This window comes from Amblyomma americanum, chromosome 10, assembly GCF_052857255.1.
Source record: "Amblyomma americanum isolate KBUSLIRL-KWMA chromosome 10, ASM5285725v1, whole genome shotgun sequence".
NCBI classification, from domain to species: Eukaryota; Metazoa; Arthropoda; class Arachnida; order Ixodida; family Ixodidae; genus Amblyomma; species Amblyomma americanum.
In genome coordinates, this window is record NC_135506.1 from 17356866 (window position 1) to 17368181 (window position 11316).

Here is an 11316-nt window from a genome sequence, read left to right on the forward strand (position 1 = left end):
TTATTATACGGCTGCTTCATATTCTGAACACATGCATGTTTATATTAGCAGCACTGGTTGATTGACAGTTGCCTGCGTTGTCTCTGGCATTTAGCGCATTCTCTAAAATTTACTTGCATATCTGTGAAGAATAAACCATGTAGAGCCGCTTCTGACATTATAATGATAGATTCCCCTTTGACATTATGATAATAAACTCCATGAGGCCAAGCATACTTGTTAACATTTAGAAGCACTCGCCAAGCTCGCTATCTTCGTGCTCTGAATGCGCATCCACGAATCGGCACGAGGATAGATTTCCAAGCGGGTCGCGGTGAAAACTTTATTATCGTTTATTGGCAGGTCTTACAGAAGCAAAAGTAAAGCTTTTCGCAGTAGCCCCCCCCCCCCCCCTCCCCGCCCCGCGTTTACCGAAGGCACAGACCGGTTTGCCGTCAGCATTATGTCCCAGCGTCTGTTGTTCTGGCTACAATTCCAGACGCGAGACAGGGACGAGTGCCAATTTAAGAAGTGTGTTGTTTTCGCGAGTTATTGGCAAAATGGGTCGAAACCTGTATTTCCAGGAAAGCAGAACCTGGCGTGATGCCAACCGCAAGTCGCGGCTAGAGTGATCTTGTAAATTTATCGTCTAGAGTGACTTTCTAGAGTGATCAAATTTTTTAGAGTGAACTTCCACAGTGACGTTCTAAAGTGATCTTCTAGTTCTTCCAGCTGATGATTAGATGTTTCCCCGAAAGTGTCGAGAGTTGGCGACACGGACGCAATGAAGATACATCGAAACCTGTAGTTGTCACTTGTAGCCTAGTGACGTAACTTCCGGTGCTGGGAATTATGGGACCGACGGCGCCTTCATTCCCCAATAACGCTCCTAGTGCAATTGCGTAAAAGCGATGGCACAATAAACTGGACAGAGAAGAGAGGAGAGAACACGTGAGCGTCTGCCTTTCACCATGACTTTTTTTTCCGCCCAGCTTCTTTTTCGTGAAACCATGTACCAAACTTTCCAAGTTGTCATACATTGTCATACTTCTTCCGCAAAAGGAAACCACTGGAACTTACCCATAGTGCTAAATCGATTATAGTGGCATGACCGCTACAGACGTCTCTTACCTAGAGTAACTATACACTAGGACTTAACATTTTCCATCACCCTTCCTGTCGCTGAAATTTGCACTGTCACAACGGTAAGCGCCCAGGAACTTTTTACCCTGTACCGTACAGAATCTCTATGTGCTTGCGTTCAAGTCCATAAGGTGAATTAGATGATGCAGTTACCCAGAGGTAATCACTGAAGATATGACTTCACCTAGAAAATAGGTAATAATGGAATTTCTGTTTAGCATCGAACACGGAAGCTTTGTTTGTTTCTTTTATTCCTTGCACCTTATTGTGTGTTTATAATATTCCTATTTCGCACCTTACACTATTGGTATAGCTTTAGGCGGACCTGCAGTATGCAGGCACAAACAAACCAACAAACCAAAATAAAAACAAAAAACAAATATAAAAATGTCACTAGCAGAAGCAAACCGACACGCGTTAACATAATTACGCGTGTGATAGGACCGAACAAGCGCCAAAACTCCCTCAGGTAAGCTAACACTGAAGATACGAAGCCAAAGGAAGAACGATTCACGCCATGACGCTATGTGGTTGCAGTGTTTTTTGTTTTTGCAGTGTTAGCCGTTAGTCGCGCTCTCGGCCAGGTAGCTTCATGCTGAAGCCATAGACTTTTATAACGTTGGCGTCACGTGACCGAAAAGCACTGTTGGGTGTGTGGATGAGTAGCCTTGAGCAGCCAGCGATAAAGCTGTCGAATACAAGAGCGCTCAAACAGCTGCGGTGTGCGCTTTAGCTGGGGGTCAGGGAATGCGTCAGCGCCCGAAAAGACGTCAGTGCTGAGAAATGTACTTAGAGAAATGCCAAATAGCTATCTCAAAAGACTCCACATGAAAGGCCAAGCCTTCAACTAACCATTTTTGCATAAATATTGATTTACCGAAACAGTTGCTCCCAACTCTTTATTGGTTCATGGAAGCAAACATAAATATGAATATAACAAAAATCGTATTAATAAAGTACCCCTGAAAGCTGGAAGTCACAGAAGCTCGACAGGTCTCAGTGGCTATGAAGGCATCGAGCCTCTGGGTGGGCATTGTTCTCGCGGGTAGCCTGCAGCTATCTTCAGGGTAAGCCCGTAGTTTACTTATTAGAGCATGTTTAGTTGAACGGAGCCAGTAACTAAGGAAAGCTTACTACGGGAATGTTAGTTAGGAGTGTTGATTAGGAGTGTTGAGGAAAACTAGGTGTCTAAATTTTTCATAGTTAATGATTTAACAGAGAATTGAAGAAAAGCAACGACATGCTACTCGAGGAATCCGATTCTGAATTTTGCATTTTGTGGTTGTACCAGCTGAGCCATGTGCTATCTTCAACATAGTGAACTGAAAGTTCATTGTATCACACATTACCAAATGTCATATAACTCATGAATCATAACCCTTTCAAAGTTCGTTTTATCAGGATTAAAAATACAGCTAGGGCAATGCAACTTCAATTTGTTCTTAATATGCCTGCAGGAAAGGCGTGTTTTAATGTATCAGTCACCCGGGGAAGCAACACGACAACTACGCTGTTTTAACTGAGTGAAATAAAAATAACTGAGATTTTTTGATGAGTAATGCGATCGTATATCGTACGTAATCTAGAACCCACACCGACACCATTCCTACAATGCTTGCTCACTGAATGTAGTTTTCTTGTTCAGTTCCACAGATCCGGGACCTCTATTTCTAACGCCCTTGATTGAAGCATGCAACTTCACAGAAGCAAAAAATAGAAGCAATGTGACACTCTTCAAGGAAGCAGGAATTAACGCCAATGCTCACTCTGGCTACATAACTGTGAACAAGACAGCAAACAGCAACCTATTCTTCCTCTTCATAGAGGCAGAAGTAAGTATTCTTGCATATTCAATCAGCGGCACTCAGTAACGGCACACTGCCGACAGAAATGTTAATTTTTTTGTGATTAATAAAGATCACGTTCTTCTATGACAAAGTAAGCGTAATATCGTAGGACAAAAGAGAAAATTTCTTTAGCATGCATCAACGAAAATATTTCTATGCAATATGAGTGAGCACAATTTATAACTTTTGCATCTCTTTGTGTAGTGAGGATTGATAACTTGAACTCTATTCTGGTCTTCATAAAGAAGAGTACATGAATTTTCGTATTTATGGTACTTCTACGAAGTGCTACTCGTACGTAGTCTATCTTCTAACTCAATAGATTCACGACTACATGGCTGTGGTATGAGAACCAGCATGGGTTTTCGGCAGCTGCTGATTTTATCATGGCAATGTTCAATGCCTGCAAATGTTAGTACAATACTACTCGAGGTATGCTTATCTGAGTTAAGCTTTTTAGTTGTAGTCTTTGATCGCTAGAAGAGATAGCTTACGAGTATGGCTGCGAGCCTGTCTCGCTCAATAGTATTCGCAACATTTTTCATGCCGTGGCAGTGCCTCATGTAGAGGAATGTTGCAAATTCAAATTTGATGTTTTAATAACCAAGTAATACTAATATTATTAATAATAATAATTGGATTTTGGGGAACGGAAATGGCGCAGTATCTGTCTCATATATAGTTGGACACTTGAACCGCGCCGTAAGGGAAGGGCTAAAGGAGGAAGTAAACCAAGTAGATGTTGTATCGACCTTTGGAAGGTTTTCTTCTGTTCATTCACTGCTAATTTTTGACTGTATCGCATCTGATTACAATGAAGATGATATCTAGTATGCAGTGCCATCAACAGTACAGGTCAAGTGCGGCTCGCTTTTTTTTTTTGTAAAATTGTATGCAAATTATAGCATCAGTTGACGTAAGAAAATAACGCAAGTAACTCTAACGCCTGAAAAACATTTTTCAGGACCAACCTTCTACAGCACCCCTGATGCTTTGGACGCAGGGTGGTCCGGGTTTTTCAGCCCTGTTTGGTATGCTCCTCCAAAATGGCCCTTTGGCGTTCCAGCTGCCAGCGAATTTGTCAAAAAGGGAGCACTCGATTCAGAAGAACGTGAGCGTAATCTACCTTGATGTGCCGGTAGGGGCTGGATTCAGCTTCACCAACGACACCTCGGCGTACTCGAAAACGCTTGCAGACATCACAAAAGATATCGTAGAATTCCTGAAACAATTTCTGAAGCTATTTCCTGATTATCAGGGGCGAGAGTTCTACGCCGCCGGAGACTCCTACTCAGGTGCGTACACATTACTTGTTCAAATTCTGAAAACCGTAGGAACTGTAAGTGTTAGGCTGATCTCGGTAACGCTATTGATGTGTTCATGTATAACTAAGATAATGCGACATATCATACAGTGCTACCTTCATAAATCAAGGCAAGGTCTCTAGGACGAGAGCTGCTGTCCGTTCAATGGTAGTTTCTTCTTTTTTTTTTTTTTGCTGTGCGCCCTCAAACGCAAACAATGGCCGATAAACCTATGTGCGTCTTCTGTAGTGTACGAGGTACCACTGTTATGTGGAGCGTCTTGGCAAACAGGAAGATGCATTAGAGCATGTGCGGGAATACTCCATATCACCAGAGGCGCGTACAGGCAGTAATTTGTCTATTCATTTTAAGAAGTGTCCTTCCCTTCTCGCTCTCGACGGAAAATAGCATTAACTCGACGGCTTTAAGTCTCCCGGTCTGCAGAAAATCCGGCGGCGTCCGTCGCAGTTGTTGTGAGCGAAAAATCCGGATTGGTCGAAAAGGTGGCTACGTCACACGTGAAGTGGCGAATTTGAAAAGTGAATAAATTATTCGAAAACTGGAGATTAGAAGGGACCCGCCGCGGTGGCTGAGTGGTTAGGGCGCTCGACTACTGATCCGGAGTTCTCGGGTTCGTACCCGACCGCGGCGGCTGCGTTTTTATGGAGGCAAAACGCTAAGGCGCCCGTGTGCTGTGCGATGTCAGTGCACGTTAAAGAACCCCAGGTGGTCGAAATTATTCCGGAGCCCTCCACTACGGCACGTATTTCTTCCTTTCTTCTTTCACTCACTCCTTTATCCCTTCCTTATGGCGCGGTTCAGGTGTCCAATGATATATGAGACAGATACTGCGCCATTTCCTTTCCCCCAAAACCAATTATTATTATTATTATGATTAGAAGGTCGCCACATGACTCAAACGTCATTAGGACATGAAAGTACATAAAGTAAATTAATTTCACTGAAAAGTGTGCAGTGGTTTTTTAAAAATAATAATAAAAAAGAAGGGTAAGATTCTTGCTCGCCCCCGCATCTGCCATCAATACTGAAGCACCTGAGCTGAGGAAGCGGAAATAAAGGATAGCAGGCAGACTGGAGAAATGAAATGAAATAGGTGAGGGGACAGGAAGAGAGCCACACTGAAAAGAAAAAGGTGTAATGAGTCGGGTATCAAACCCGACTAATTACGCACGCTACCTATACGCCACGGAGGCATTTTGTTTTCTTTTTTTTAGAAGAAGTTATCTATATGATGGGGCGGATGTGTTCCATGCAACGGTTCTGAGTTTCTCAAGTGAGCGAAACGCATGTCCGCTCCTGATATTTGAGGGTGGAGTGCAGAACATAATCTGTCTGTGACCCATTGTAAAATGTAGAAAGAGGCAATAAAGAAAAAAAAAGCGTCACACAGGCATTTCTGCACATCTTGGTTAAAGCGAGGCTTTATACGCATGTCGAGTGTTCTTTCGTATAGTGTGGAAACAGTGTCTGTGTCGGCGAGGGTAAGAGGCGCCGTTACCAGGAACGTTTAACGCTATCACGTCACGCCCTTAAAGGCGGACCTTAAGTGTCCCCCAAAATTTATTAGAAGGTGCCGAGACAAGCGCCCATGAAAGATGCACAAAGCCTTCGTCATTCGAAACCATGGCGGCACACGCGTCAGCAGCCCGTTCATTAACTTACAAAAAAAAGATCATCTACATGAAAAAGAGGTAACTGCGCGCCGTCTATGGAACAACTTTTCACTATATTCACCGCGTTGTTAGCGACCATACTCCTTCTTGTACAATTTGTACCGCATTTTAAAAACCTAGGATATCACCGCTCATACTTCGCTTTCAGTTTTGCAGTTCTTTACACCACTCAGATATTGTTAAATTTTATCGTTTTTTAAATGTGATCGCTTTTGTCAGACTTTAAACTGTGAGTAACGTTGATTCAGCTGATAAGCTCCCTGTAGACTATCTACTGTACGTGCACCTTCAAATAAACCAGAGTTGCTAGTCAGTGTCTGTGTCGTTTATCTTCATGGAACTGTATCCGCTCTGTTCCTTTCCGTCAAGTACCTGCATTATTGCGCGGCGACAAGTGCTATGGTCGATGACAGGTGTCAATAAATCAAACGGCAGTGTAAAACCTCGTTAATTCGACCCACCTGATTCAGAAGTCCAGATAATTCAGACTGCTGGCCTAGTACCAGCCAACGACTTTGTTACTATACTGCATCGGACACTCGTTAAATCGGACGCAGCTGAGCTTATGCAAGTTAATTCGAGATGGTGTGGGTGCCATAGTGGGGTACCATGGTGATGTATACAGGCACGGCATACATTCGTCCAGATGTTCCCCTTCAAATTGTAATTTCATGATGTGAGGTTAATTCTTCATGGATCTCTGAGGCGCACCCAACACCAGGCGTGAACTTGGAATTCGGTACAGCGCAAAGGCAGCGCCTTCACCATGTTCAGTTCTGCGTCCGCTTGTTCATACCCCGGCCTGTCTCGAGGGGGGCGCGCGCGCTCTTTCGTACGGCCTCCGCATTCGCCGCGGAAGCAGTGCGAGTTATTCTCCGGGAGCTACGCCGCCTGCCGCCGCTAGAGGCGCGACGACCCTACATGCTGGCCCCACGCCTGCATCTGCGGCGGCGGGTGGCTTTTGCCTGGTTTCACGCTGTACCCCCTGGGTTATGGTGAGCGCAGCACCGAAATCAAAGAAAACAAAATGCAGATGCTTAAGCTGCGTATCTACAACACAGTCCACGTGTGCACAGATTTTTCATCACAAAACTTTCCTCGATGAAAACATTTAAAATGGGGCATCACTCTCCCATTCCTCACAAGTAAGTCTAGCAATTGGGGTTTTAAATCCAGAAGGAAATACTCTGATCAGTTTCTTTCGTATGTCCCATGGTCAGTGAATAAATAAAACGTTCATGCTAAGGGGAATGGAATGAAAACTCAGAGAGGCGAAAGTTTCTCGCTCATCCTATAAAAATGCACTATATCGCGGAGAAAATTCTCTACGACGCGTGAGCAGTCAATCCGATAGCGCCGTAGCTGGCAGCTTGAGATGATACTTGTGGACTTGAAAGTAAGACTCATGTACACTAACGTTGAGCTGTCAAATAAATTGATTGCTGGGAGATGCATATATAGTGCCTAATTACGCCGATACCGCTTTTCGCACGTCTTGAATGTACTTATTTTCACCGTCATAAACGTCACAACTTCTTAAACGAGAGGCCATTATCGATACCACATAACGATGCTAATTACTATTGTGCGAGAAAGTGTCAAGAAGCATTGTAATGCATTGTTCTCAGCTCGAAGCCAATGGAACGCGGCCTCTCTGCTTTTGTTTGTCAAACGAGAGGTCATCAGATTTCTCTGGAATGTCTGTAGCCGCGTGCAAGTCTCTTCATCTTCAAAATTGTCGCAAGCGCATTAGGCGTCTAAATTTTCAAGTTCCTTGTCACATTTAAATGTCACCTTTAACTGGAAGCGAGCGCGCGTTCCCCTCCCGCGTGAACGGCGGCGGAGCGGTGGGGCAGTGGCGACACCACCGAGGTGCGGCGGGAGGCGGGAACAGACCGCATTGCGAAGGCCGTAAGAAGAAAAGCGCGCGCTCCCCTCGAGACCGGCCGTGGTCATACTCCTTCCTTCTTACGACAGGAATGATGCCAACGTGCTACTTTTAAATATTCGAGGCCATGCGCCAAGTGGAGGCAGCCAAAGGAACGCACTTGCCCTGAATTCCTGGTTATGGTGGCCGAAGTTAGAGCTGCTGCATGGTTTCAGTTAGGCATTTATGAGCTTGCGTCTGTCGTTACGATAGGGCACTGCTCACTACTACAGAAAACCTTGTTGTTGCTACAAGAATTTTTGTTGTGAAGTCCCAAAGAACAATAGGAAAATCTGTTGTGACAACAGAAAATTTTCTGTTGGTGTTTTTCAATAGGGCTTGAAGTCCGAATTAGGGAGGTTGCACAGTACTTGTAGCGGCGACTTAGTGCCTATGACATTCGGCTGCCAAAGCTAAAAACAAGGGCCCCGAGCTGCAGCGGCCGAGTTTATTTGAGCCCTGCCCAGTTCCATCCGGAACCGCAAGAGGTCAAAATTATGTCCGGAGCCCTCAAATGGGGCATCTCCTATCCCTCGTGTGCAGTCTTGCGTCCTTAAGCTGCACGTACCATACCATATGCTTAAGTGTAGTGTCTAAGACGCGCAGACAGATAGAAAAAGGATCCTGTTTGTACATTCATGTACATTCATGTGATAAGTAATGTAATGTAATGTAATGTATGAACGTAACTGTACATTAATACTGCATTGGGAACATTACAGCTTTTAAATAAGCTTAAAGAGAGCCAAGTTTTAACCGCTTATTCTGGTGTCTATGTGTTTTATGCTATAGCTTAAAACGTAATAATAGAGGACCTTTAAAAACCTAAGAGAATGCGGAACTTAAGCTATGCTGTGTTTTTGTTGTGGTTTTTGCAGCTCGCTACTCTGTTGCTCTCGCCCAGGAGATGTTAATGTGCCCAAGGGACGACGTAAACTTGACGTTCGAAGGAACCATTGGAGGAGTTGGTTTTCTTGCACCAATCTTATACTTAGCGGACTCCAGTGACTTCCTCTATCAAGCATCGATGCTCGATACGAATGGATACACTGCCTTTAGGCGCCAGTTCGAGACAATGAGAAACCTCACCGCAACGGGCAACATTTCTTACTCTCCCTTGGTGATACACATGTTAGCGACCACTTTATTCGCTTCTGAACCTAAAACCCTTTTTCAAAACCTAACTTTATATAATAGTCAGGCAAGTCCTCTTTACACCGAGATGCCGTTGTCTATGCTTGCCTTCTTTGCATTCGCAAACACGAGTGATTTCAAAAAAGCCCTTCATGTAGGGGAGAACACCAACTTTGAATTCGCCAACCCTATCCTGCTGGTCAGCCTTGCTGCAGATTTCTTGGTAGATATACGTGAAACTTTAGAGTACGTGCTAAACGGGACAAGGGTGCTTTTGTACACTGGCCAACTCGATACACTATTCCCGTCGCCCAACTTGCAGAACTATTTTGAAACGCTGAATTGGACGCATGCAGACAAATATCGCGCTGCCGGCCGCCGTATTTGGAAGCCGTACCATGATTACTACGGAGCGGCCGCTTACTTGAAATCAGCGGAGAACTTTACTTCAGCAGTGGTACTCGGCATGGGTCACTATGGCGCTTTTGACAAGCCACTTGAAGTGCACCACCTCATGATGGAGTTTATAAACCGAAACTTATCATTTGCTCCTATATGAAAAGTGCGAATTATCATCACAATTACACAAGCAGAGAATAAAGGACATCTAAAATGATATGAGACTGAATTTATTTTTATGTGCATCCTTTCCCTCTTAGTGTTATTGCTTCAATGTGGTTCGCGCTTAAATAACAATTTCTTTATTGTACTTAATCTTTAATCACAATTTTGCCGTGACTAATGCTGACAGAGAATTAGAAACAGCCGTCATAATGCACATCTAAATATAAGGGTATACGGAGGATATATCAGGAGGTGCATCCTTAGTAGGACAAATTTAACTGTCTCATTTTAAAGACCACAATTTAGCACGGGTTCAGGGAGCCTGCGCTCACCCTTGAACATTTAGCAAGTTCGCTCCGTCATAAGTAGCCGCAGCACAGAACTATCTGAGATTACGCTAGATAGCTATAGATTTGGGGGCCAATGCGTGCCTCAGAGTGCCACCCAAAGTTTCTATTTCTTCATTTATTTATTCTTTGGGTGCTCCATCAACTGCTGTATTTCAAGCTCTAAAGGTGCCAGATTATGTCATTACTGGAAACCTGATTTTACAAATATGGGAGCGTCATGTTCTCGGACAATAAACGAATAAGAGAATGAGAGCTTCAGCTTTCGGCGTTCATACCCAACAATTCTGGACAAAAGCATTTCTGAGCGGGGAAATGTTTATGAACGGGATTCTTCATACAATTATATAATAATCGACAAATTCGCCAACCACCCGAGGGCAGTCTTCAATTTTGTTTGCTCTTGGCGTTTTTGTTATCGTCAAAAGAGTTCCCCATTGGTTCTCTACGGATTGTAGGATCACACGTGCCTCTATACTTATAAAGCCATGAAGTTTCAAATAAAATTTTAGTTGCAAGTACCGCCCTGTGTCGTCTTCTTTCTCTGTCCCGTGTTCGCTGCGGTGTCTAGCTCCTTCATGTCTCACCAACTGGCCTACACATCTACCCTCCTAAGTTATGAAATGATACGCACTCCGTGACGACGTAAAACAAAATGAGTCTTTCACATTTTGAGTTCACCTGTTTTGACACTTCCTTATAATCCCCAGCAAAGCTATTGCTGCAAAGCATGCCATATGGCAATAAGGACTAATCCAGGCGGTATTTGCGCACTTAAGACTCATGCATCATTTAAATCTTGTGTGAACACCGTGTGCCGCGATACTTCAAGAGAGCACAGCAGGCACAAGGCGCCGTTGGCGGCAGCAAATATGTGGAAATACTTTTAAAGCCTTAAGCACGCTTTGCTAATCGCCGGCTGAAAAGTGGATGAAACTCCCATAAGCAACGACGGGTTACGAAATATCGTGGCTGCGAAGCGGCAAGAAGAGCACACGGTAAAAAATGTCAGTGTTAAATAAGACAAGCTGTGCACCTGTATCATTGATGTTTATGAATGAGGTGGTCTTAGGAAAATTCCCAATGTTACTTCCAACATTCTGTGTTAAATCTATACTGCGGGATAGTGCGAGGTTCAGAGAAAATGGGCGTGACCATTTGCCGCTTGATTTCGAAATCGAAGCTTTGATCTCTTTCGACAAAACAAGGAAAAAAACATATGAGCAACTGCATAATGTTGAACTGCTCGTTATTTCAGACTAGTAAAAAGCGAAAAGCAAGTTTATTTTTATTTTAACGTACATACTTCCTTTCTTTGCAATAAAAAAGCTTGAACTAATTCACTGGCTTTTGTGTCTGCTTTTTGAAAGAATTCCC

General features: G+C 43.8%; 1 protein-coding gene across 1 annotated transcript; it reads left to right on the plus strand.

Annotated features, from left to right (window-relative positions):
- The first annotated feature begins 1216 nt into the window (after nt 1–1216).
- On the plus strand, nt 1217–10461 carry LOC144106165 (putative serine carboxypeptidase CPVL). The gene is made up of 4 exons (XM_077638903.1): nt 1217–2189; nt 2768–2954; nt 3934–4264; nt 8773–10461. The coding sequence occupies exons 1-4, from the start codon at nt 2128–2130 to the stop codon at nt 9585–9587; spliced, it is 1395 nt and encodes a 464-aa protein (XP_077495029.1). The 5' UTR covers nt 1217–2127; the 3' UTR covers nt 9588–10461.
- Nucleotides 10462–11316: the final 855 nt, after the last annotated feature.

What these genes read in the sequence shown, in the direction of transcription:
- LOC144106165 (XM_077638903.1), top strand. Translation starts at nt 2,128, where the DNA reads ATGAAGGCATCGAGCCTCTGGGTGGGCATTGTTCTCGCGGGTAGCCTG. An exon ending in TCCTCTTCATAGAGGCAGAA is followed by an intron (nt 2,955 to 3,933) that starts GTAAGTATTCTT and finishes AACATTTTTCAG; the next exon opens with GACCAACCTTCTACAGCACC. An exon ending in CGCCGGAGACTCCTACTCAG is followed by an intron (nt 4,265 to 8,772) that starts GTGCGTACACAT and finishes TGGTTTTTGCAG; the next exon opens with CTCGCTACTCTGTTGCTCTC.